The following is a 27,915-nucleotide window of genomic DNA, read 5'->3' on the forward strand; positions in this document are numbered from 1 at the left end:
TCTGTGACTTTCTTGTATCTCTCACTTTGCCCCCCTCTAGTTTCCTTGTATCTACCTATGTATGTATATATCTATCTATCTTCTCTATCTCTCTCTCTCCCCTCACACACACACACACACACACACTGCTTGAACCCTACCTGCTTTAACCGCCCGGATACATTCTCTTGCTTCTGTCAGTGGCCCAGGAAAGTGGTTGCAATGACGAGGAAATAATTCCCTGTTGAGTTGAGCTCACAGACAATCGGGTTATTTCTTCACTTGAATAGTTGGCGCGCTTTCAGTGGATACTTTATCATCTGCCAAGCCTAAATTCAGCCAATTGATCCCATCGCCAGCCAGCCCATCGCTGCTATTTTACATTTGCATTTGACGGGACAAATCAACAGGCTGTGCCTCTCCAGAACTTATAAAGGCCCATATCAACTCTGACTTTCTCCTTTAACTTTTGCCATTCCAGCCGGCGGTCGCATCTTCGCAACTATGTTAGTGAGTTCCCCGATTCTGTTTCAATGCCACGTGTTAACGAAAGTTAACAAACACAGCGAGCGACTGACTGTCTCATTGCCGCTCCTCGATTCAACGCCGTTCCTCAATTGTAGCCACTCGCTTCTTGACTCTTTACTGCCCCTCTCTTCTCCGCTCGCCGCCACTCACTTCTCGGTTCCCATCTATAAATGGCTTGAATCAGAGACCTCGATTTGCTAACCCTCTCCAGGGGAAACCGCTTCAACCCGGTTTATGATATTCGTGCCCTTCATCATTTTGAACATTAATTAATTCACCATGTCGTCTCTCTTGCCTCAATGAAAACAACTCCAGTCCACTCGTCTCCCCATTGCTTCGTGGTACAAAACATACTAAAATGTATAACAGTTTTTCGTAACATTTTCCCATTTTACGAGATATATAAATATACAAAGGATCTGTATATTGTATAGTGTTACATGACATGCATTTTACAGCCCATCATGTGCTTCTGAAATAAAATCACATGCATTCTCAGATAATACGTGCATTTAAAAGACTGGAAAAATTATTGGATTTGCTTAACCACGGTAGACCTATTGGACCTGAAGGTTCAAGTTCAACACTAATTGTGCTCAAATCCTTCCATATTATCATCCCGCCATGTCTCTGTAACATCCCCCAGTTATACAACCCTCCGAGATCTTTGTTAATATACACAAAATGAAAGTTAAACGTTTAATGATAGGATTGTATAAGGCATTGGTGAGGCCAATTCTGGAGTATGGTGTACAATTTTGGTCACCTAATTATAGGAAGGATGTCAACAAAATAGAGAGAGTACAGAGGAGATTTACTAGAATGTTTGCTGGGTTTCAGCAACTAAGTTACAGAGAAAGGTTGAACAAGTTAGGGCTTTATTCTTTGGAGCGCAGAAGGTTAAGGGGGGACTTGATAGAGGTTTTTAAAATGATGAGAGGGATAGACAGAGTTGACGTGGAAAAGCTTTTCCCACTGAGAGTAGGGAAGATTCAAACAAGGGGACATGACATGAGAATTAAGGGACTGAAGTTTAGGGGTAACATGAGGGGGAACTTCTTTACTCAGAGAGTGGTAGCTGTGTGGAATGAGCTTCCAGTGAAGGTGGTGGAGGCAGGTTCGTTTTTATCATTTAAAAATAAATTGGATAGTTATATGGATGGGAAGGGAATGGAGGTTTTTATGGTCTGAGCGCAGGTATATGGGACTAGGGGAGATTATGTGTTCGGCACGGACTAGAAGGGTCGAGATGGCCTGTTTCCGTGCTGTAATTGTTATATGGTTATATGGTATTCATCTTCTTTATTACAATCTGTTTCACTGTTGGATGGAGTTTACTCAACATCAAGTCATCAGTATTGCCAAGCTTGGTCAAGACATAACCACATTGAATTATGGCATAGAGTTATCTGTGATTTATATCCCCATGATGGTAGCAGTTTTGATACCAATTTTCAAAAATTGAAGGAGAAACTTAAAACAAAAAATAAAAGCTAAAACATAAAATGCTGGAAATACTTAATAGATTAGACGGCTTCTGTGGAAAGAGGTGCCAACATGTCAGGTCAGATGAAGACATATGAGCCCTCTGGAAATGCATGAAAACACACAGATGTGCAAATCACAGAGTGGTGGAGGAACTCAGCAGATCAGGCAGCATCAGGGGAGGAAAAAATACGTGATGTTTTGGGTCAAGACCCTTCTTCACACTGAATAGTATACAGCTTGGATAGAGTGGATGTGGAGAGGATGTTTCCACTAGTTGGAGAGTCTAGGACAAGAGGTCATAACCATAAAAGGATGTTCTGTTAGGAAGGAGATGAGGAGACATTTCTTTAGTCAGAGGGTAGTGAATCTGTGGAATTCTTTGCCACATAAGGCTGTGGAGGCCATCAGTGGATATTTTTAAGGCAGAGGTAGATAGATGTTTGATTAGTACAGGTGCCAGAGGTTATGGGAAGAAGGTGGATGAATGGGCTTAGGAGGGAGAGATAGATCAGCCATGATTGAATGGCAGAGTAGACTTGATAGGGCTAATGGCCAAATTCTTCTCCTATCACATGACCTTATGACATGACATACAGCGCTTTGTGTTTTGTTTCAGATCAGATGAAAGGTCTAAAAACTATGTTTTTACACAGTTGCGATCAGATCTGCTGATAGGTACGTTAGATTTTCTGTATGATACCTGCGTTTAGTCCCAGGCTGGATGTGCTTTGCTGTACTGAATGCCCAAGGGCTACGAATAGGAAAATCAGTTAGGATTCCTATTTCTGATTTTGCCTTTTTGAGTACAGAGGACAAATACGTTAACTAGTACAGAGGACCAACACTTGCTACTTTAAAATATATATCATAAAAATAACTTTCCATGAAAGCTAATTCATGAAACCTTCGCAGGACCTTTTATTTGATATTCAAATGTTGGATATAAGCATGGTTAAGGTTAATATTTACTGATCATCCAAAATTGGTATTGGTACGATAAGATATGATAGAACTTTATTTATCCCAGGAGGGAAATTGATCTGCCAACAGTCATAAAACACACAAAATACACAAAACATGAAATTAAAGTGATGAGTGGAAAGTCTCACTCTCAGTCTACCCCACGACAGATGGGGAAGGATTGGAAAGTTTGAGAGCCATGGGGAAGAAGGATCTCCTGTGGTGTTCTGTCCTGCATCTTGGTGGAACCAGTCTGTTGCTGAAGGTCCTCCTCAGGTTGACCAGTGTGTCACGGAGGGTGTGAGCTGCATTGTACAAGATGCTCTGCAATTTGAGGAGCATCCTCCCCTCCAAGACCACCTCCCAACTCCGCCCCCAGGACTGAGCCAGCCTTCCTGATGAGTATTGTCTTATTGTTGTCACATGTACTGAGATACCATGAAAAACTTCAGTTTGCGTGTTATACAGGTACATCGTTGTCTTTGAGAGATGGTTGTGAGCCACCTACTTGGAGTCCAATTGTCTGTATCGGTGAATATTCCTTCTTCTGAGCTTATGAATGGAGGAAAAGTCTTGGCTGAAACAGCTTAAAATATTTGAACGAAGGACACTGCAGTGAAAATCCGAAGAAGATTCCCAACCTGCAACATCGCCCCTCCATTCCCTCCACAGATGCTGCCTGACCTGCTGAGTTCCTCCAGCACCTTGTATTTTTGCTTAAGTTTCCAGCATCTGCAGTTCCTTGTGTCTCCATGAAATTCTTCTAATTGTGAAAATTGCCACGGAATGAAATGCCAACTCAATGTCCAACTGATCTTTTGCACCAGAGGATAAAAGGAGAACTAGGAGGGAAAAAGGGACTGTAAATGGGACTGGATGGATTTAAGAGAGAGTTAGATAGAGCTCCAGGGGCTAGTGGAGTCGAGGGATATGGGGAGAAGGCAGGCACGGGTTATTGATAGGGGATGATCAGCCATGATCACAATGAATGGCGGTGCTGGCTCATATGGCCAAATGGCGTCCTGCACCTATTTTCTTTGTTTCTATGTTTCTATGTAAATGCTGAAGTTCTGAACAAAGAAAGAGAACGCAGGAAGATCTCAATGGGACAAGCAGCAGCTGTGGGGACAAAAGGTGTAAGTCAACAATTTAGCTCAAGATACTGTATCATGACTGAAAGGGAGGTGGAAAGATTGTTGTTTACAGCAGTAATAGAGGGGATGCAGGGAGGGGGAGAGGCTAAAAGCTGACGTGGAACTAGACAAGAAGAGGATGATGCACAGATGGAGACAGCTGGAGGGGGAGGGTGGGGGGGGACGGAGTGTTTGGAGAGGCAAACAAGAGGAGAAGACACATAAGTGGACAGGTGAGAGTGCGTGAGTGGAGAATACAGTTACAGTTAGTTTATTGTCATGCGTACCGAGGGACATTTAAAAGCTTTTTGTTGCGTGCTATCCAGTCAGTGGAAAGACAATATATGTTAACATAGAAACATAGAAAATAGGTGCAGGAGTAGGCCATTCAACCCTTCGAGCCAGCACTGCCATTGAATACGGTCATGGCTGATCATCCAAAATCCGTACCCTGTTCCTGCTTTCTCCCAATATCCCTTGATTCTGTTAGCTCTAAGTGCTGTATCTAACTCTCTCTTGGATACAATTGAGCCATTTACACAGAGGGAGTGGGTTACCTGAAATTGGAAAAGTCAACCAGTTACGAGAATTTGCAAGTTGGAAATGTGTCTGAGAAGTCCGGAGCTAATTACAGAGATCGGAAGGGAAGAGATTATGGAGAGATTTGAATTCAAGGATGACAATTTAAAATTCAAGGCCATACTTAACCAGGTGAGAGTTAGGTTTGGGCAACAGTCTCAAAGTGAAGTAGACAGAGCTTTGGAAGAACTCACGGAGGTTATGAGTTATGACAATAGACAATAGACAATAGGTGCAGGAGTAGGTCATTTGGCCCTTCAAGCCATTCAATGTGATCATGGCTGATCATCCACAATCAGTACCCCATTCCTGCCTTCGCCCCGTATCCCCTGCCTCAGCTATCTTGGCTGAGGTTGGTAGAAATCGAAACAATATCTTCTTCCTTGTAGCAGTTTTTTAGGACACATGGTCTGACTGTGTACTCCTGTGAAGAGCCTCTCAACCACTCTCCCCTGAAACGCTTGGAGAGTTAATTGAGACACTGCAGCAAATTTTGTGCAGTTAGTGTTTCTTTTTAATGGTTAGATGGGGTAGAAATCTGCTTGCTCCAGGAGGTAGCACCCTCAACAGTTGATGAAGACCTGCTGATCAATGGACAATCAAAATAAGAAAAACTGTAGAGGCCAGAAACTTGCAATAAAAACTGAAAATACTGTCTGCGCCCAGCAGAGCAGACAGAATCCATGGAAAGAGAAGCAGATAATGTTTCAGGTTGAAGATGCGTGGTTGGATATGGGAAAGAGAGAAAACAAGTTACAGTAGTTTTAAATTGTATAGATGCCGGAGGGAGGATGGATGGGAGAATGGGAATTCCTCACAGATGGTGAGGCTAGAATTGACAAGGTGATCCCAATGTGTATAGGCTGTGAAATTGAATAACAGGGGCATTTGGAGAGAGTGAAAGCTAGCGAAGGGATATGTTAAGCAATGAAATGCAGGTCAGACAAAAGTGCTGGAGAAACTCAGCGGGTGCAGCAGCATCTAAGGAGTGAAGGAAATAGGCAACGATTTTCCAGCATCTGCAGTTCCTTCTTAAAAACGAAATGCAGGTCAGCATTGATGCAGAGACAATAACCTGGCTGCTCAACACCTGGCTTCAGATCTAACTATTCCTTTGATTTATGTTTCATTCACAAGAAGAAGATTGATGCTGAACCTACAATGAAAAGAAAAATTCTGTGGCGAGAAAAAAACAAGTTGGTATCACAGATAATTACCCTTACAACAGAATTGGCCCGTTATATAAACAGCGGGAAGTAAGACTGAAATACTTTTATTTGATACCGATTCCCAAAGACTAAAGACAAAAGTTGAGGTGCTGTTCCTTAAGCGTACATTGGGCCTTGCTGGAAAAGTGCAGAATGCCCGACAAAGATAGGGAAGGTATGGGGAATTCAATAATGGAAACTGGCAATTCAGGATTGGACCTGTAGTCTGAGCAGAGGCGTTCTGTAGGGGAGGGCGCATTGTGAACACAGAATGCCAGGTAGGTAAAAATTAAAGCAACCTCCTTTTCTTCTGACAGAACTGCTTGGGTCTCTGGATGGTGGGAAGGGTGGACAAAGCCACAAGCCGTGGAGGGAAAATCTGAGGAAGTTAGGTGTGTGACTGGGAGAATATATCGGATGTGCAATGTGGTGCAGTCGTGGTCTAGAGGGAGGTATGAGGAGGTGCGTGAACGCTGGCATTTGTCTTCGCAAGATAAAACTCAGATTGCCAAATCACAACTGCACCATGTTTGATGGTTTGGTTCTTAATCATTCTTTGAATCGCTTCCCTCTGGAAGGCGACTCCGGACTATCAAAGCTGCCACAGCCAGACATAAAAACAGTTTTTATCCACTAGAAGTTGCTCTACTCAACAGCCAAAAATCTGTAGCCTCCCTTTTGATCTGGTATTTTGTTGGTTCACATGCTTGATCAATGGTGTTTTATCATTAATGTTTTATTATTATTAATGTTTAGTGTTTTCTGAGTCATTCGTAATTGTCACTGTATGTCCTGTTGTTACTTATGAGTGGAGCACCAAGGCAAATTCCTTGTATGTGAACACTTGGCCAATAAACTTACTTACTTACTTACTTGCTTAATGATCTGAGTGTAGTGGGCTGGGTAGGTTAGAGTTAGTAAGGGGAATGGATACATTGAGACGGTCGATGTCATGTTGGCAGTTAGCAAAGAACAGATCTCAAGAGGGTAAAAGGCCAGAGTGAGAGGTTCAGGTAGATCATTAATTCTGGAGACAATTGAAATATTTCACAAACTGGAAACCTTATCAATGGACCTTATCAACGTCACCTTATCAATGGACGTTGGTGGAATATTGTACTTGACATACAGAACTCAGTCCATTTCCAAAAGTGGTTAAAGCCAACCGGGTCTGTAAAGTGGACTCTCTCCCCCAGCACAGTCAAGCTTCCCATTGATAAACACAAACTTTACGCAGTCTAGTCCAGTACACGCTCGTCACTTTCTTCCATCCAGTCACCTTCACAGCACCTTGGATCAAGAAGCTGGAAGTATCCTGGCCATTCCCTTTTCTCCCTTCTATCTTCTGGAGAAGGTCTAGGAGCTTGAATGCCAGGACATCCAGACTTAAGAATAGCTTTTTCCTGCTGATGTCAGTCTCTTGAATCAATCACCAATTAAGGGCCATACTGCATCACAACACTGCATCTGAGTTCGATTCTGGCTTTGAGTGCTGTCTGTGTGGAGTCTGCATATTCTTCCTGTGACCACTTGGGATTCCTCTGGTCTGGGTGCTCTGGTTTCCTCCCCCATACCAAAGATGTGCAGGTTTATAGATTAATTGGCCACTGAACATTGCCTTTAGTGTATGGATGGATGAGAAAGCGAAATAACATATAACTCATGTGAATGGATGATCGATGGTCGGTGTGGACATGGTCGGCGGAATGACCTGTTTACATGCTGTATCTCTAAATGTCTTCCACACTTCCTTCCTAGATGTGGCACTTTTAGGGTTGCACAGTGGTGCAGCGGTAGAGTTACTGCCTTAAAGCGCCAGAGACCCTGGTTCGATCCTGACTACAGGTGTTGTCTGTACGGAGTTTGGCCCTGTGGCCGTGTGGGTTTTCGCCAGGCGCTCCCGTTTCCACCCACACTCCAAAGGCGGACAGATTTGTAGGCTAATTGGCTTCAGTAAAAATTGTCCCTAGAGTGTAGGAGAGTGTACAATCGTTGTCCGGCGCGGACATGGTGGGCCGAAGAGCCCGTTTCTGCACTGTATCTAAGATCTAAAGGCATTGCCATGTGCTCTTGCCCTTAATTCTACCTCAGTCAGTTATTGCAATTTTGTTTGTTTTGCATTATTTCAGATTGCATTACAATCTTTGCACCATGTTGCTTTTTTCGTTTGCTGTTGTATTATTGTTTATGAGCTTCGTGTGAATAAGGGGTTTCACTGCACACTGGTGCATATGACAATAAACTAATCTGAACAGTACTTTTAGATTCTTTCAAAAATAATGCACACATTTGGAAATAGCCAAGTATTAAAGGAGGGAGTCGTGTTAATTTGAATACACTTCCTCTAGCCTTGGGCAACAGGTAAACATAAAATATTCAAACAATACTGGTTGCATTTGATTTTGCTGTTTGAGACATAACACCGCAGTGTAGGTTTCTCGCAGTTGGGGGGATAGTTGGCCCATTGATTGAAAAGGGGCTGTCTTACCTGTGTAATTTGATCGTTGTGGGTTTTCCTCCGCCAGGTAACGATTGATGTGAATGGATGGTCCGATGTGTAAGCGGTGGCGTGATCCTCAGCCCAGGGACCCTGGTGACGCGGGGGTGGCGAGCTCACACACCTGTCCCAACAGGTATATAAAGCGGCTACATGTGCCAGAAGCCACCGAGAGAGCTCAACGCCAGCGAGAACAGGACTCCTGAACCACAATCTGACCAGCCACTCTCCGACAACATGGGCAGTTTCTGGCCACGGTTACTGATCCTCTTCTGCTCTGCATCTTTCCTGGCCGGCTCGCACTTTGCAGGTGAACAACTGACCGACCTGCCCTTCGCCTTCGAGGAGGGAGAATCTCTCCAGGACCCTGAGGTTGAGCCTACGGGAAGGAACCAAAACAAACCTGCACCTTTCCGCCGCTCCAACGCAGTAAGCAAGCCCTGTCTCAGTGTTCTGCTCCTCTCCGGGTTATTTCACTGTCTATTGTTAACTGCTGAGTATTTTACACGTCTTGGGAACATTTCACTGTTCCCACCAGCAGAATGATGTTTAAAATCTGCCGTGTGTTGCCGGAAGAAACTTGCAGATATGCTGGTTTACACCAAATATAGACACAAAATGCTGGAGTAACTCAGCGGTCTGAACAAGGGTCTCGACCCGGAACGCTACCTACTCTTTTTCTCCAGAGATGCTACCTGACCCGCTGAGTTACTCCAGCATTATATGTTTAAAATCTGCCGCTTGTACGCGCTTTGCCTCAAACTTTGCTTCCTTGCTCGAAATCTTTCTATGCAAAGCTACAACTTCACAGGTGTAAAGAGTGAATGTTATGACTGTGGAAGTGAACAAACGGCATCTACTCGTTGCAATTGTGGTTTCTTTTATTTTTCCAAAAAGAAATGTGGGTAAAACAAATGGTGTCGTGTTTGGTCCGATATTTAACGAGCCACTAAAATGAGGTTATCTAAATGTTTCAAATTGTTTACAGCATCCAGGCGAACAGCACGTCTCCACAAATAAATGTTAGTCACTTCGAGTCAAGAAATGTGCAGTGCAGTTACTTAACAGAGGGACGGATTGTACTTTTAGATGCATCGTAGTTCAAAGGCACGTAATTCTTCAGATGATGGATATTTGAAACGAAACGGGACATTCAGTGGGTCATATATTCATAAGTCCCAGGAGCAGAATGAGGCCATTCGGCCCGTCAAGTCTACTCTGCCATTCAATCGTGTCTGATCTATCCCTCCCTCTCAACCCCATTCTCCTGCCTTCGCCCCATAACCCCTGGCACCCGCACTAATCAAGAATCTGTCAATCTCCACCTTAAAAATATCCATTGACGGCCTCCACAACCTTCTGTGGTAATGAATTCCACAGATTCACCACCCTCTGACTAAAGAAATTCCTCGTCATCTCCTTTCTAAAGGTACGTCCTTTTCTTCTGAGGCCGTGGCCTTTAGTCCTAGACTCACTAGTGGAAACATCCTCTCCACATGCGTTCTATCCAAGCCTTTCACTATTCAGTACATTTCAATATCCCCCCTCATCCATCAAAACTCCAGTGAGTACAGAAGAGGGAGAATCAGAGTGAAAGTATCAGGTCAATGGCACTTTGTGTAGCATGACTATACATCTCCATAAAGGCTTGCGTTGCATTTTGTCAAACCATGCTCCTGCGGCTTTGGCTGTTTCATTGTCTTCATTGTGCTACAAGATGTATCAGAAAGTTATCTTTTCTAACCAGTGTAATTAAGTTCTTTTGTTGTCAGATCTCATTTGGTGTGGTGATCAATTCACTTGTTAATTGACGAAAAACATTTCTGCTTAATGGTTTTGATGAACTAGAGAAAACATTTAGTTTAAGTCCAGCTACTCACCAATTAAACAGATGTTTAAACAATTGACCATTTAGTTTTTTTAGTTTAGGTCAGAGATACAGCGCGGAAACAGGCTCTTCAGACCACCGAGTCCGCGCCGACCAGCGATCCCTGCACACTAACACTATCCTACACACACTAGGACCAATTTACAATTTCATTGAAACCAATTAACCTACAAACGTGTACATCTTTGGTGTGTGGGAGGGGACCGGAGCACCTGGAGCAAACCCATGCGGGTCGCTGGGAAAACATACAAATTCTGTACGGACAGCACCCACCGTCACATTGAACCCGGGTTCCTGGTGCTCTAATGCCCCTGTCCCACTTAGGAAACCTGAACGGAAACCTCTGGAGACTTTGCGCCCCACCCAAGGTTTCCGTGTGGTTCCCGGAGGTTGCAGGTGGTTGCCGGAGGTTGCAGGTAGTGGAAGCAGGTAGAGGGAGTGACAAAATCCTCCGGGAACCGCACAGAAACCTTGGGTGGGGCGCGCAAAAAATTTCCGTTCAGGTTTCCTAAGTGGGACAGGGGCATAAGGCAGCAACTCTACCGCTGCGCTACTGTGCCGCCCCTGATTAACTGGCTGATTAAACGATGTTCTAATGTATAGTGGAGATAAAAATCAATTTCTCATGATGATCTATCTACAATAAATTCTTCTTATTTTATTTCCAGGATGCTTGGAGGTTGCCTGGCCAATACATAGTGGTGCTAAAAGAAAGCACTCACAAATCCCAGATAGAACGCACAATACACAGGCTCTCTACCAAGGCAGCCAGGCATGGCTACATGTCTGAACTTGTTATGGTCTTCCATGAGGTCTTCAAGGGCTTTGTCATCAAAATGAGCAGCGACGTGCTGGACATGGTAAAGCTGGTGCCTCCACTTGGCTAAAGGTCTGAGGGAGGGATTGAGAAGTGGGTTAAACATGGACAAGAAGGAGCACAGTATTAAATGTTGGTATGGGAGTGAGGACAGTAGGATCAAGCGTTATCTGTGTGTGTTTGTTTGAAATGTAATGCAGGTAAATGGTTTATATTCCCAGGTGCAGTCAGTGGAAGCCATGGCAGAACACTATTCTGCAGAATTTGACTTTTCTACCAGCCCATTGCATAATATCTTCATAACATCTTTAGTTTATACAGGAACACTGGAAACCCAAATGAGTAATAGGGCAGGGCAGGGCAGGGGAAAACCATTTGGCACAATCTTCAGAACAATACTTATTTACACAGTTAACATCTTTTGCAACATCTTTACAAAAAACTGAAGAACATTTGTACACACATTCCGAAGATAGGCACAAAAAGTTGGAGTAACTCTTGAGAAAAAGGCAGGGATGACGTTTTGGGTTGAGACCCTTCTTCAGTCTATCAGGATAGAAGGAAAGGAGAGATATGAAAAGGTACACAGAAGAAAGAACGTCACCTATTCCTTTTCTCCAGAGATGCTGCCTGACCTGCTGAGTTACTCCAGTTTTTTTGTGTTGATCTTCGGTATAAGCCAGCCTCTGCAGTTCCATCCTACACATTTCCTCTACACATATCCACACAGATGTCGAAGCAACTTCCTCCAGGGGCTTTTTTAGACTCACTTCATTATATGTTTTAATTTTAGTAAAGATTTGATGCCCACAATATATGGATGGTTTCTGCAATTCTGGAGACATTCGAATATAAGATCATGTGATAGGAGTAGAATTAGGCCATTTGGCCCATCATTCAATCATGGCTGATCTATCTCTCTTTCCTAACCCCATTCTCCTGCCTTCTCACCATAACCTCTGACACCTGTACTAATCAAGAATCTATCTATCTCTGCCTTTAAAATATCCACTGACTTGGCCTCCACAGCCTTCTGGGGCAAAAAACTCCACAGATCCACAACCCTCTGACTAAAGACATTTCTCATCCCCTTCCTAAAAGAACGTCCTTAAATTCTGAGACTATGACCTCTAGCCCTAGACTCTCCCACGAGGGCAAACATCCTCTCCACATCCACTCTACCCAAGCTTTTCACTATTCACTATGTTTCAATGAGGTTATAATCAATAGCTGCCACTCCAGCCTAGTACAGGGTGAATGTTGGGAGTGTTTTCTGTTGGACCCGTGCTCCATTTTAAATCACAAAATAGAAAAATAACAGGTTGTTATAATGTTCTGTATAGTATCCCGACTATCATATAACCGTTAACCAAAATAGCTTAAAAAAATTACCTGTTCAAGTTGACGTTGATTTGCAAGTTAATATGCTACCCATATTTCAAAAGAGACTACATTTCAGAAGAACTGTATTGGTTGTAAAGTGCTTTCGGAGTGCCCCTTGATATCGAGAAAGGTTCTACATCCATGCAAATCTTTCTATTCATGTTACTCTCTCTGTATAAATAATATCTATTTAGACGTGCACTTTGCTAAATCTTTTGCACAGGCCCTGAGGTTACCTCACCTTGAGTACATTGAAGAAGACTCGTCCTTGTTTGCTCAGACCATCCCATGGAATCTAAATCGAATTGTTCATTCAGAGAACACAGCCGAACAGTATTCCCCACCAAGTAAGTCATTTTTGTATCGACATTCAACAAGCTTTCAGAAATTAGTAATGAGGGACTAATTTCTCTGGAGTGGAACCCTCTCCAAGACAGACTTGAAGCTCACCGTTTGACCTGATTTTACAAAATGTTAAATGGTCAGCTCGACATAGATTACAAGACTTACACCAAACCCAAACCAATTGGGAGCAGACGAGGGCATTCGATCCAATTTGTGATCCCAGCTACAAAGACAGACGTGTACAGCAATTCGTTCTTCCACCGCACAATTAAAGCATGAAATAATCTCCACCCTAATATAGTTACCCAACCAGATGCAAATAAATTTAAAGTAGCTCTTTCTTCCCAATTACCCTTTCTGGCTTAAGCCCTCCCTTCACCACCTCCAGTTTAAATTCCATTGGAATATTTTGGAGGACCAAGAAACCAAGAACCAAGAGAAGCTAAACTAACAACTGGTCTTGGTCTATTCTCACCTCCAGCTATTCTCCCATTGGTATAAACCAGCATCTTCAGTTCTTTGGCTCTAACACCTGCTCGTCCTCTCAACATTCTTGACCTTTTTCAGCTTTGGAAATTCTATGATTTGGTGTTTTTAGTTTCTACTTGTTAAAAGGATTAATGGTAGAACCAAGGAACTGCAGATTCTGTTTTACAAAAATGGACACAAAGTGCTGGCGTAACTCAGCAGATCAGAGAGGATCCCTGGAGAACGTGGATGGGTAGCGTCTCAGGGTCAAGATCTATTTTTATATTGATTGCGGGGGAGTGGGAGGGAGAAAGCTGGAAGAGAGGATGGGCAGGCCAAAGCACGGCAGGTCATTGGTGAACATAGGTGTGAGGGTGGGTTGACAGGCAGATGGTTGGACAAAGGCCAAAGATCGCCAACAAAAGTATTGCAGAGTTGTGAATTGTGAAGCCAGAGGATGGAATTGAGGGGGATGAGTAGGGAAGAAATAGGTACGAGTCCAGGTGGGGCACGGGGTTGGTTTGTTAAAGGTTAATGATGTTCATTTTATTATCAACTTTGTGCCACTATCGAAGATTTCCACAAAGCAGATTGATTGATTGAATGTTACTTTATTGTCATGATTACTTGGTTACAGTGAAATACAGGAAAGACATTCTTGCCATAGAAAAGAGAAGGTTCACCAGACTGATTCCAGGGATGGCAGGACTTTCATATGAAGAAAGACTGGATAGACTCGTCTTGTCATCGCTAGAATTTAGAAGATTGAGGGGGGATCTTATAGAAACTTACAAAATTCTTAAGGGGTTGGACAGGCTAGATGCATGAAGATTATTCCCGATGTTGGGGAAGTCCAGAACAAGGGGGTCACAGTTTAAGGATAAAGGGGAAATCTTTTAGGACCGAGATGAGAAAATCATTTTTTACACAGAGAGTGGTGGATCTGTGGAATTCTCTGCCACAGAAGGTAGTTGAGACCAGTTCATTGGCTGGATTTAAGAAGGAGTTAGATGTGGCCCTTGTGGCTACAGGGATCAGGGGGCATGGAGAGAAGGCAGGTATGGAATATTGATTGGGATGATCAGCCATGATCATATTGAATGACGGTGCAGGCTCGAAGGGCCGAATGGCCTACTTCTGCACCTATTTTCTATGTTTCTAGTACACAAGTATGCAAAGGGTCGCCGGCAATGTTACATAAGTATTCAATATAGTCCCAAAATACGCACAAAATGCTGGAGTAACTCAGTGGGACAGACGGCATTGCTGGAGAGAAGGAATATAGTCCCGCTTCCTTCTCCCCCCCCGTCCCTGTTTGTTCTTGACAGACCCCCAGGCCGGGTCTCTCTTTGTTCAGATTTAAAATCTTAATTCGCAACTCGCATGAAGTGAATATACTTCAATCTCAGAACCGTTTATACTACAGCTGTACATTCCTGCACCCACACCCTGCAGCGAGACTGGCCGAGGCGCTGCAGTGCACATTTTGTGGCCACCTCATGATTTTGTTTAGGTGTGAGAAAGCATTGCTTTGTGGCTTTCCTCTAACATGTAGATTGTAAACGAATACATTAATGACTCGCTTTATATTTTGTTAGATAACGGCGAACTGGCAGAAGTTTACTTGCTTGACACAAGTGTGCAGACCAACCACCGTGAGATTGAAGGGAAAGTTTATGTCACAGAATTTGAAAGAGTCCCAGAAGAAGATGGCGCTCGATTCTACCGCCAGGTAACTTAGTCGTCAAAATAGTTCAGCAACCTCCATGCCAAATGAAATAATGATTTGCATGAACTAATGTGGATCAGGGTGGAGATTTGTACAAAAAGTTAGGGGAACTGGTTCCTGGTTTGATTGCTCGTTCCTTACTCCAAAGATAACTGGAATATTGATGTGCTTGGGACGACTAATCTAAAAGATTCACTAACATAGTGGGCAATGGCACAGAGGTAGCGTTGCTGGCTTATAGCGCCAGAGACCCGGATTAGATCCTGACTACGGGTGATGTCTGTGCGGAGTTTGTACGTGTTCTCCCCGTGACTGTGTGGGTTTTCTCCAGATGCTCAGGTTTCCTCCCACACTCCAAAGAGGTACAGGTTTGTAGGTTCATTTGGCTTCGGTAACAATTGTAAATTGTCTCTAGTGTGTAGGGTAGTGCTAGAGTATGGGGATCGTTGGTTACCGTGGACTCAGTGGGCGGAAGGGCCTGTTTCCATGTTACATCTCTAAACTAAAAATGTACTTGACCAGTAGAGACTCAAGATTGATCTTGCCTTTAGGATTCTACCTTTTTTTTCTTAAGAAAGCATTTTGGACTTGGGCATTGCCGGTAAGGCCAATGGGGTTATTGTCCATCTTTAGTAGCCTTCAAGTTTAAGTTGGTGAATGGCTTCTTCATTTCATACAGCGAGTGGTAAAGATACTCAGCATTTTACAGTCATTTAAACCCAAGTGGCAAGTTAAACACACATACATATTAAAAACCAGCATTACAGGCAGTGGAGGGATGGGGTAGTGGGGTGGGAGCTGCTACTTGTTCCATTGTGTTCATGTCACCAACAGCACCGTTATAATGGAGAGTTCCAGCATTTCTGATCTGCTGTTGACAAACGGTCATGCTGGCTTATGATGTGGACATTAACCTGGAGATGCGTGTGTGTTATTAACACTGAATGCCTCTTGCCCCTGCAGGCTAATAAATGCGACAGCCATGGGACGCACACTGCGGGAGTGGTGAGCGGGCGCGACTCTGGCGTTGCCAAAGGAGCAAACATGCGCACTGTGAGGATTCTCAACTGTCAGGGCAGGGGGACAGTAAGCGGAGCACTGGCCGGTGAGTGGCTCATCCTTGCACCGGGACAAAAGTGAACAAGTGTGAGCTGCATCAGGTCATCCCTGCGATTACTCTGCTGCCCAGTTTACAGTCGCCTTTATGCAGATTTAACCGTGTTTTACACATTCACCAGCTTGGTGGAGGCATGGTGCATTGGATAGATGGACCATGCCCCCCCATACTATAAAAAGTATGTTACAATCTTTCACTTTTTATCAATTGATGGCCAGAAAAAATGTAAAATAGGGTATATCAAATGATTGAAGTCTCAATGAGAATAATTTTGAGAAGAGGTAGAGTTAGAGTTAGAAGGAACTGCAGATGCTGGTTTACACCAGAGATAAACTCAAAATGCTGGAATAACTTAGCAGGACATGCAACATCTTTGGATTTCTCCAGAGATGCTGCCTGACTTGCTGAGTTTCTCCCGCATTTTGTGCAATCTAAAGAGTTAGAACATTGAGTTGAGGAGACAAAGAATTCCAGAAATAAATTAAACTATAAAAAGTATGTGACAATCTTTCACTTTTTTATCAATTGAATTTGACTGTGTGTACTTTTTTTATATCACTTGTTCAAAACCTGGACCTAAACGTTGCCACAACTTTGTCACTGTTTAAAGAGGCAGCAATTGTGTTGGTACATGATTTTGAAGAGCATTTTGTGGCAGCGTGTTCACCGCGTTGCCTGGAGATTTCGCATTAGACGTGCATTCCTGTTGCTGTGTGAGAGCGGCTTCTGCCAGAGATCCTGACAGTGAACTTTGCAACAATGATGGGCATGCAAGTGGTACTTAATTACATGTTCAAATGTGCTTTAAAAGTGAAACAAACAACAAATGTCAAAGATATTGTTCAATTCTTAAAACCCAATGTACACCACCTTTGCCCCCCCCCCCCCCCCCAAATATTATTTGTCCTGTTTTTAATACCGTTGGAATGTACAGTTTCTCCATTACTTGGCCACCTGTTGAGTAGGCGGCACAGTGATAGAGTTGCTGCTTTACAGCACCAGAGACCTGGGTTCGATCCTGACTCCAGGTGTTGTCTGTACGGAGTTTGTATGTTCTCCCTGTGGCTGCATGGGTTTTTACCGGTGCTCCTCCCGCATTCTGAAGACTTATAGGTTTGTAGGTTAATTGGCTTGGTATAAGTGTAAATTGTCCCTAGTGTGTGTTGGATAGCGTTAGTGTGTGGGGACCGCTGGTCGGCGTGGACTTGTTGAGCCGAAAGGCCTGTTTCCATTCTATCTCTAAATTGAACTAAATGATGCCCTCTAGTGTTGGACTATTTACACCTTGGGAAGAAGGTTCTGACTGTTTGCACTGACAATGCCTCTCACGATTATATAGACAAAAGATTAAAGATAATTACTATTCCTCTATTCTTCAGGTTTGGAGTTCATCAGGAAAACTCTGATTGTTCAGCCCTACAAACCTTTGATCGTGCTGTTGCCTTTTGTTGGGGGGTTTAGCCAGACTCTGAACTCAGCCTGCAGACAGTTGGCATGGACTGGCGTGGCGTTGATTGCAGCTGCCGGGAACCAGAAGGACGATGCCTGCTTGTACTCGCCCGCCTCGGAACCAGAGGTACGCTCGTCTTTCTGATTGGGAAGAAGCTCTGTTGAATGGTCATTTGATGGGGGAGGGGGTGTCAGATGTGAGGGGTTTCTACAGAATGCCCCTCTATGTGGAGCTATGTGTATGTACTCAATAGATTCATACAGTTATACGGTGCAGAAACAGGCTCTATGGCCCAATTTGCCCACACCGACCAACATGTCCCATCTACACTAGTCCCATTTGCCTGAGTTTGAACCATATCCATCTAAACCTGTCCTATCCATGTACTTGTCTAATTGCTTCTTAAACATTGCGATAGTCCCTGCTTCAACCACCTCTCTGGCAGCTCATTCCCCACTCCCACCACCCTTTGTGTGAAAAAAATCCTATAATATCTTTCTCCTTTCACCTTAAATGTGTAAACTGGGAATGTGATATATATTTAGCTTATGAGTTGTAGAACTTTAGACCATTTTATTTAGCTGTGAAAGATCAAAATCGATCAGCTTGATTGTCCCTATTGATGCTTTACCATTCTAATAATCTAAAGAGGGCACACATTCTTAAAATAACAGGATTAAAAGTTAGGTGTTTCATAGAGACATACAGCGCCGAAACAGGCCACTCGGCCCAACTTGCCCACATTGACCAACATGTTCCAGCTACACTTGTTCCACTTGCCTGCCTTTGGCTCATATCCCTCTAAACCTGTCCTATCTATGTACCTGTTTAAATGTTTCTTAAACGTTGCAATAGTACCTGGCTCAACTACCTCCTCTGGCACCTCCTTTCATACACCCACCACCCGTTGTGTGAAAATGTTACCCCTCAGGTTCCTATTAAATAATTTCCCCTGCCCCTGCCCCCGCCCCTGCCCTCACCTTAAAACTATGTCCTCTGATTCCTACTACAACTCCTCTGGGCAAGGGACTCTGTACACCTACCCAATCTATTCCTCTCATGATTTTGTACACCTCTTAGATCACCATTCATCCTCCTGCACTCCAAGGAATATGGTCCTAGTTTGCTCAACCTCTTCCTATAGGTCAGGCCCTTGAGTCCTGGCAGCATCATCGTAAATCTAAGGCCTAATGGGTCTGTCCCACTTAGGCGACTCTTTAGGTGACTGCCAGGGACTGGTTTTAATGGAATTCACCCACAGCACCTGGAGACAACCTACGACAACACCTACGTCAACACCTACAACAGCAAAAATTGTCACCACTGTCGCCGAAAAATTTCCAACATGTTGAAAATTTATTGGCAGTCGCCTGTAGTCGACCATAAAAATCGCCTAAGTGCGACAGGCCCATAAGGCTTTAAATTAGTTCTAACTGAATCAATTCCAGTTGGTTTGGATGTTGGAGAATTTGATAACTTTTTTCTTATTATAGCTAATGGATGCATGTATCATAGCTGGGCAACTTAGAGATTTAAACAGAAACAAACTATGAGAAGATTTATTGTACAAAAAAACCTTCTAATTAATAGCTTGTGATTCTTTCAGGTTATCACTGTTGGTTCCACCAATTATAACAATCAGCCAAGCACCACCGGAACTGTGGGAACTAATTCTGGTCGTTGTGTCGACATCTTTGCTCCTGGCGACGACATTGTCAGCGCTTCCAGTGACTGCGTCACATGCTTCACCTCGAAGAGCGGAACATCGCAGTCAGCAGCTCATGTGGCAGGTACACGGCAGCACGGTTGAGGAAAAGGGAGCGTCACGGTAACGCAGCAGTAGAGTTGCTACTTCACGGCGCCAGTGACCTGGGTTCGATGCTGATCTCGGGTGCTGAGCGTGTGGAGTTTGCACGTTTCTTAAGCCTCACTGTCTTTGTTCAGAGGCATATCCAGCACCTTGAGGAAGACACATATCCACCCTTACTATTATGGGATTGATGTGTACACACGTCTCTAATCATGCAGCATGTTTTAGTTTTTTTTGCATGATTGGTGTGTGTTCATTTGTCACTTTCTTTTTAGACTTTAGAGATACAACGTGGAAACAGACCCTTCGGCCCATCATGTCCGCTCCGCCAAACGATCGCCCCATACGCTAGCTCTATCCCACACACTAGGGGCAATTTACACTTTACTGAAGCCAATGAATCTACAAACCTGTATGTCTTTGTATGTGGGAGGAAACCGGAGCATCCCGAGAAAACCCAATCGGTCACGTGCAAACTCCACGCTGGCAGCACCACTAGTCCGTATCGAACCCACGTCCCTGGCACTGTAAGGCAGCAGCTCTACCACTGCGCCATTGTGCCGTTCTTTGTCCCTACTTGTCACACCCTCGTCAGTGACTATAACGTGGGACAAAGGTTATGTGCATTACTGAGACCGTTAAAGAACTGCAGTTTATTTTAGTCAATGCTGTTCATTAGGTTACCTTTTGACTTGCTTCTTCCTTCACAGGCATTGCAGCGATGATAATGAATGCTGATCCCAACATCACTGTAACTGAACTACGCCAGAGACTAATTCATGACTCCACAAAGAAAGCAATCAATGATGTCTGGTTTCCAGAGGAACAGCGACTGGTAACTCCCAACAGGATTGCAAGATTGACTTTGCCTGTGCTAATGGGTGAGTGAAAAGCAAACGGGAATCAGTCAGGATAGTTCCAATCTAATCTATCGGGATTCATTGTTAAAATGTCAGTGTATGAGATTCCATTCTATAAATTATTGCAAGTTGTTTGTTAATAATCTTTTGTTCTATCCAGTAGTACAAATGATTGAGGGAATTCTCAGTACAAGTACATGAGGTATACTAAATCTCCCTGAAGAATGAACAGTGCAACTTCACTTCTTGCCAAAACCTTCCCCACAGAGGGAGGGAAGAGGATGGAGTTAGCATGTACCTACACCCCCTCACATCACTGCTTGATCAATACCCATATAATAAAGAGAAATGTTGGAGATATATTGAGGCAGTTGACTAATGTGCCATCTGTTCACAGATAACCAGCTGTTATGCCGGACTGTGTGGTCAAAGAGGTCAGGGCTTGCACGCTCAGCCAAGGCTACAGCGCACTGTAACAAGGATGAGGAAATGTTCAGTTGTTCAAGTTTCTCGAAGAACGGAAAGAGAAGAGGTGAACATATAGAGGTAAAAAAAATAAAATGGAAGGAGTCTACATCAGAACACATGAGGGTGGCACAGAGGCGGTAGAGTCGCTGCCTTACAATGACAGAGACCTGGGTTCAATGCTGGCAATGGGTGCTGTATGAATGGAGTTTGCATATTTTCCCCGTGACCTGTGTGCGTTTTCGCCGGGTGATCCGGTTTCCTCCCACACTCCGAAGACGTACATGTTTGTCGGCTTATTGGTTTGGTAAAATTGTAAATTATGCCTAGAGTGTGTAGGATAGTGTTAGTGTGCAGAGATCACTGGTCGGTGCGGACAAGGTGGGCTGAAGGGCCTGAATCCGTGCTGTACCTCTAAAACCTAAAACATAGATCGCAATGCCAATCGCAATGGCACACAAAGTCTAGGGAGCAAAATGAGGGTAGAAGTGACTGAGCTGAGATGGTGATTAGAGTGTGAATGAGAACAAGGTCAAGGGATGTGAAATGTGCCAAATATATAGGATGAGAGAAAATGAAGACCAGGGCTTAATAGTTGAGAATAGGTCACACATATAATTAACTAGGCAAAGTATCTAATTAAGAAACAAAGTTCCTGCTTTTAAAACATGGTAAGTGGTTAGGGAGTGGCAGTGCATTGTGTGCCCTGCTGCCCAACCCAGTTCTCCACTCCATCTTCCAAAATATTATCGTTATTAATATTAACCAAATTATTAATTTCACCAATACATAGTACCTGTATTCTGCCCGAACATCATCACCATCCCCTCAGGAAAATGCAAGGGCAAAAATTATGCAGCTGCAAAATTTGGTGATCTATTAAAATGTGTAGGAACAAACTGCAGATGCTGGTTTATACCGAAGATGGACACTAAGTATTGGAATAACTCAACGGGACAGGCAACATCTCCTGAGATATTGCCTGACCTGCTGAGTTACTCCAGCTCCAGCATTTTGTGTCTATCTTTGGTGGTCTGATACTTCTGCTAGTCCATTGACAATCCAATCTCCTTCAATGGACCAGGAGATTGTCTTCAATGGACCAATCTCCCGGTTCATTGATACCATGTTGTATAACCTCAGAACTGTAATCAAAGCTTATTTTGGGAAGACTGCTTACAACAGTGAAAATAGATTAACAACAGTAGATTGTAGTTAAGTTAATGATATTAATTAAATTAATAGTAAGGTCTTATTCTGCAATCACATTTGCTGAAGAGTGCCCATTCCAAACTAACGGCTTTCCACAGTGAATAGCACATGTGATCCGAGATTGAACTTGATCAGTTTATTAGAATAGCCTAAACACACTGTAAACACATTTACATTGAACATGACGACAACCCTGCACATCTAACGTGTAGGAAGGAAGTGCTGAGACACAGAATGCTGGAGTAACTCAGGGGGTCAGGCAGCATCTCTGGACAAAAGGGATAGCCGATGCTTTGGGTCGGAACACTTCTTCAGTAGCCCTCTGGTTCCTTTCCTCCGGAGATGCTGTCTGACCTGCTGAGTTACTCTTGGAAAGTCTAAACACCTGCTTTAAAGTCTGGTTTAAAAATAATTCTTGCATTACTGGCAGTGGAAATTTTAGGCAGTCATTTATTTGGTTGCTTATAATTCCAATTCTTGTTGTATTTTTATCTTAGGAAGAGCAAGCTGCAAAGAAATGTATAGCTCACAATGCCTTCGGCAGTGATGGGGTTTACGCCATTGCCAGGTGCTGTTCTTGGCCCAGAGCTGAATGTCTCATCAATGCAAGTTCAGTAGCTGATGATGGCACCACACAAGTGGCAGGCTGTCCACACAAGGATTACGTCCTCACTGGTAAGAGATGTGCAGAGAATAGTATCGGCAGTGATTATGCAAGATTATGATCGTGGTGATGCTTGGATTAAATGGTGCCTGTTTTTGGGTTCCGTGTGCTACAGTCAACTGGTATTCCGAATATCTTGGAAAAAAACCTGTAGCTGTTAGAAATTTGAAATAAAACAAAATGCTGGAAATACCCAGCAACTCGGCAGCATCCATGGGAAGATAAGATTAGATGTTTCAGGTTCAAGAATTTTGAACCTTCAGTCTGAAGAAGGGTCCCATGCAAAAACATTGCCTGTCCATTTCCCTCCGCAGATGCTGTCTGACCTGCTGAGTTCCTCCAGCACTTTGTGTTTTGTTCAAGACTCCAGCAACTGCAGTCTCTTGTGTCGCGAATGAATTTTGAAGATCTTTAACCACAGATGTTGCCTGACCTGCTGGAAGTTTCCAGCATTTCCTATTGCTAATTTGAAGATCGTGCTAACAACGGCAATTGCTGTATACTCCAACTTTGATGTCAGAGAGATGGGAATGTTAGGGAAAGGATGGGAACTTTAGGGAGTAACATTTCCATCTGGGCTCTGCCTTACACGGCCCGTTAGTGATTGTTTACAGAAGAAATGTGGAAGGGGGTAAATAGCAGGAAATATCTATGGAAAACTGAATGTGAAGCACTTTTCAATTTCTGAATCGTAACCTTGTTGTATGCAAATAACTTGACAGTCTATGCATTTTGCACGAAGATAGACACAAAAAGCTGGAGTAACAGCAGGACAGGCAGCATCTCTGGAGAGAAGGAATGGGTGACGTTTCAGGTCGTGATCCTTGTGCTCAGATGGAACCTTTTGCCTCAGAGTTCCTGATGGGCTGCAGAGTTTGAGGTAGTGGGAGGACCTAACAATTTTCATAAACGGAGGGACTTTACAGACTGTATGGGAATTCCCTTGTGAAAGACAAGGTGGCAGAACTGCTGCCTCACAGTGCCACGGACCCAGCTTCGATCTAGACCATGGGTGCTGTCTGTGTAGAGTTTGCACCTTCTCCCTGTGTGACCTTGCAGGTTTTCTCCAGAGTTTTGTCTGCCTCCAACATCCCAAACTTGTGTGTAGGCTGTAGATGCTAAAGTGGGATAACATAGAATTAGTGTGAACGGGATCTCCGGTTTCCTCCCACAGTCCAAAGACAAACATGTTTGTATGTTAATTGGCTTGGTATAATTGGAAATTGTCCCTAGTTGTAGGATAGTGTTAATGTTTAGGGAGCATTGGTTGGCGTGGGCCATAGAGCCTGTTTCTATGCTGTATCAATAAACTAAACTAAATTAAACACATACTACAGAGCTGCAGAGAATCTGAAATTACACCCAACATGTACACTTCTGCTTCTGCAGAAAGCTGCTTAGAGCTAGGAAGGGTGGTTATTGCAGTTACTCCATTTGATTAACTTCTCATTGTGTGCAAAGAATCAGGACATTTTTATTGAACGGCAGAGTGATAAAGTGATCTGAAGGAAATAAAGAAAACCTTCTATTCCTTGCAGGCTGCAGCTCGCATTCCTTTACAAAGTTTGGTGATACCACCAAGCCCCAAGCAAACAAATGTCTTGGACAAAAGGAGACAACCTCACATGCCACCTGTTGTCAAGCTGCAAGTCTCGAGTGCAAGGTGAAGGAACAACGTCGCACTGGGCAAATGGAAAAGGTAAAACTATAGTCTAAATATTCAATATTCTTTCAAATTCTTAACTGCAGGGACAGCAATATTCTCAGGATAATGTGGCGGGAAGTGGAAATAGGGTTGTAAACTGTTTCCATTGTTACAATAGATTTTCTGCAGGAAAACGAATGATCACACTCTCAAAAGAAACAAAAAGCAAATCTTTAATCCTAAAGTCATTTTCTAAACATCGTTGAATGGATCTATGGTTCAGAGCATTATATTGACCATCAATTCCCTAGCAGACAACAAAAGCACACATTTGTTAATGTTTTTCTCAAATCTGACAATGCATAAAAAAGTGCTGATAATTAGTTGCAATCAATAAATATCTTGCAGTGAAAATGTTACTTTTCCTCATGAAGGGAATTGCAAAGGATCATAGTAATGATTCTTATAAGTTATAAATCTTCTCAGTAGGGTGTCAGGGGTTATGGGACAAAAGCAGGAGAATGGGGTTGAGAGGGAAAGATAGATCAGCCATGATTGAATGACGGAATAGACTAGATGGGCCGAATGGCCAAACCTTGGTCCTAGAAATTATGAACAATTTAAAACAGTATTCCGGTTTTGATTTAATTTTGCTTGCTTATGTTAGGTTGGCAGGGCCACCATGTAAGAAGTATTTGATCTTGCAGCAAAGAGTTTGGCTTGCTGGGTCTCATGGTTTCTGCTGGGCACCGGACATCGGCCAATTTACTTCCTCAGGCAGGAGTTTGCAAGATGTCTCTTGCCCACATTGATGCATTCAGAGTTTGTTGATCTGCGCTTTAACTTCCAGGTGTTGGCGTCGTGTGATGAAGGCTGGACCTTGACTGGGTGCAGTGCCTATTCCCATGGGTCCCACACTCACGGGGCATATCCCGTGGACAACACATGCGTGGTAATGTCCTCTGGAAAGGGGAAAGGTGCTGCAGCCATTGCCATTTGCTGCCGGAGAAGAGAACTGAAGTCTGACCCAAACCTTGGCCCGGAGTAAAATATGCCCATTGGTTTTATCCCCCACCCCCTCACCAACTTTGTATACTTGAACAAAACACGATGGGCTGGAAGAACACGGGAAGGGGTCAAGTAATATCTGTGGAGGGAATGGAAAGTTGATGTATCGGGTCAAGAATTATCAGAATTATCTGCTCATTCCCTCCACAGATCATACTTAAGTTGAGTTTCTCCACAACTATATTTTGTTAAAATGACCAGCATCTGCAGTTCATGTCTCAACTTTATATATTCCCTTCTTTTCTGCAGGTAGGCAATGTTGCTGTGGTATTTTCTAGGGGAAAGGATAGGTCGCATTTAACCAGCTCAAAGCCACGATTGATAGTAACAGGGCAACTATTGGTGAACTGCATTCTCTGACAGCTGAGCTCAATCACATCCTCCTGAAATCAATCTTTGGTTAACAGCAAATAGAAAGAAATGGGCCAAATTCCCCAGCCCTTCTGAACCCAAAGCTCAGGTATTGTCAAATGTCTGGAGCTAATTTGATTTACTTTTTCTTTTCCTGGGTGGTTGCTTTTTCGTTTATAGCTTTACATAGGTAACGTCAAGCTTAGTTTAGTTTAGAGATACAGTGTAGAAACAGGCCATTTGGCTCACTCCGAGTCCGCACCAACCAATGATCACCCGTACATTAGTTCTATCCTACACTCACTTGTAAATAGTTATACAAGAGCACGTCAGTAATAACACAACCATTGGTAGCGGCTGAGCACAGTAATGAATAGGTTTGTTCATTCTTCAGCACAAGTAAAATAATACCCAGTTACTCACTGAATAAATACAGATGGGATGACAGAAATTCACTGTGGTGCCTGATCTCTCTCGAACAAACATGTTGAACATGGCTACACATACAATATTTTGATTTGCCATTTTCCCATTTTCCCAATTCGCAGCCAAGTTTACTTAACATAATTGGTTTGCAGCCAGGAGTACAAAAAAACCCAGCACATAATGTCGGACCATAGTTTTTCCAATACTGGACAATTCTTATATTGGATGATTCCGGGAGAGACAGTTAAAATAAGGAAACTATTCCTTCAATATATTGTGCCTGCTTTGTTGAAAATTATTCCAGTAAAATAACAAACCCTAAACATTTTATATTGAACCAAAATGAAATATTTAGTTTAAATTAAAACTTAATCATAGCTTGAACTTGTTAGTAGTTTGAATTAATTTTTTGTTCTTAATCGGAACATGAGAGGAATATATGGGGTAGATGCACAGAATCTCTTGTCCAGAGTAGGGGAATCGAGGACCAGAGGACAGCGATTCAAGGCAAAAAGATTTAATAGGAATCTGAGGGGGTCATCTTTTCACTCAAAGGATGATGGGTGTATGGAACAAGCTGCCAGAGGAGGTAGTTGAGGCTGCGACTATCCCAATGTTTACGAAACAGTTAGAAGTTCTGCTGTAACTCAGCGGGTGAGGCAGCATCTCTGGAGAAAAAGGAGACACTCCTTCAGAAACACCTGACAAGACAAGTCCAGTCTAGACCCAAAACGTCACCTATCCCTTTTTTCCAGAGATGCTGCCTGATCTGCTGAGTTACTCCAGCACTTTGTATCTATCTTAGGTATAAACCAGCATCTGCTGTTCTTTGTTTCTATATTCTGCCCTTTAATACATTAAGCTTTTGGAATTGCTTGAGACCAAGGGAGGGAGCAGTGAACCAGAGTCATGTGTACACAATCACATCTTTAAATATACAGGTAGTAAGAACTGGACGCTGGTGCGTATGGAACAGGAAGGCCCAGGTTTGGATGTGTAATTATTTCACAATATCACTAGAAATTGATTTAATAGAGCGCTTTGAGCTCAACCCAATTAGAATCATATGACATTGTTTCTCCTGTTATAGAGTGATACAAGATGGAGAGATAGTTCCTACATCCCAACTCATACATCTGTTGTCTGGTTCTTAATTTCCCCCAAATCAGGAAAATGATTGTGTGCATTAATCCTACATATGCCTCATCTCATTTTACCATGCCTATAAGATCATATACTAATCAAGACTCTTAATTAGTACAGGTGTCAGAGGTTATGGCAGGAGAATGGGGTTCGGAGGGAGATCAGCCATGACTGAATGGCGGAGTAGGCTTGATGGGCCGAATGGCCTAATTTTACTCCTATTCCTTATGAACTTATACCCAGTCTTCTATCCTAGCCAGCCCAACCTTTCTCTGTAACTCAGTCCCTCAAATTCTACCAACATCTTTTCTGTAATATTTCCAGCTGAAGGGCATATTTTCTATAGCAGAGTGACCAAAACTAAACCCAATAGTCCCTAATGCAGCCTCACCATCATCTTATACAACTGCAACATAACATCCCAAATTCTATACTCAAGTGTCCTGAATGATGAAAACCAGTATGCCAAAAGCCTCCTTCACCATCTATGCTAAAAAAAAAAAAAAGTTACATTGAGGAGACACAAGTTTACCATATCTTAGGTAACTTGTCCTAGTGATAATCTTAGATACAAGCACCTTAGTTTTAGTGAATGCCTTAGGAGGAAATGAAATGCACTGAAAGCCAAAGTAGTAATGAACAAAGTTTGTAATTCTGGCAACTAATTAACCCATTTTGCAAATGTGAAAGACCTAGCTTTCA

The 27,915-nt window shown here is 43.2% G+C and overlaps 2 protein-coding genes across 4 annotated transcripts in view; one reads left to right on the forward strand and one right to left on the reverse strand.

Annotated features, from left to right (window-relative positions):
- Positions 1-1,198, reverse strand: part of LOC129700843 (monocarboxylate transporter 13-like) — a 33,111-nt gene extending 31,913 nt beyond the window's left edge. For all 3 annotated transcript variants that reach the window (XM_055641599.1, XM_055641598.1, XM_055641596.1), the window contains exon 1: positions 141-1,198. The gene's annotated coding sequence lies outside the window, so the exon portion shown is untranslated. The remainder of the gene's footprint in view (positions 1-140) is intronic.
- Positions 1,199-8,407: 7,209 nt separating this feature from the next.
- Positions 8,408-27,765, forward strand: pcsk9 (proprotein convertase subtilisin/kexin type 9). Its single transcript, XM_055641603.1, has 12 exons — positions 8,408-8,801; positions 10,929-11,120; positions 12,684-12,807; positions 14,872-15,005; positions 15,966-16,107; positions 17,499-17,695; positions 19,176-19,359; positions 20,090-20,260; positions 20,637-20,785; positions 22,414-22,591; positions 24,119-24,279; positions 25,076-27,765. Exons 1-12 carry the CDS (start codon positions 8,526-8,528, stop codon positions 25,271-25,273), a joined length of 2,106 nt encoding a protein of 701 aa, XP_055497578.1. The 5' UTR covers positions 8,408-8,525; the 3' UTR covers positions 25,274-27,765.
- Positions 27,766-27,915: the final 150 nt, after the last annotated feature.

The sequence above is a fragment of the Leucoraja erinacea genome, chromosome 10 (genome assembly GCF_028641065.1).
Source record: "Leucoraja erinacea ecotype New England chromosome 10, Leri_hhj_1, whole genome shotgun sequence".
NCBI classification, from domain to species: Eukaryota; Metazoa; Chordata; class Chondrichthyes; order Rajiformes; family Rajidae; genus Leucoraja; species Leucoraja erinaceus.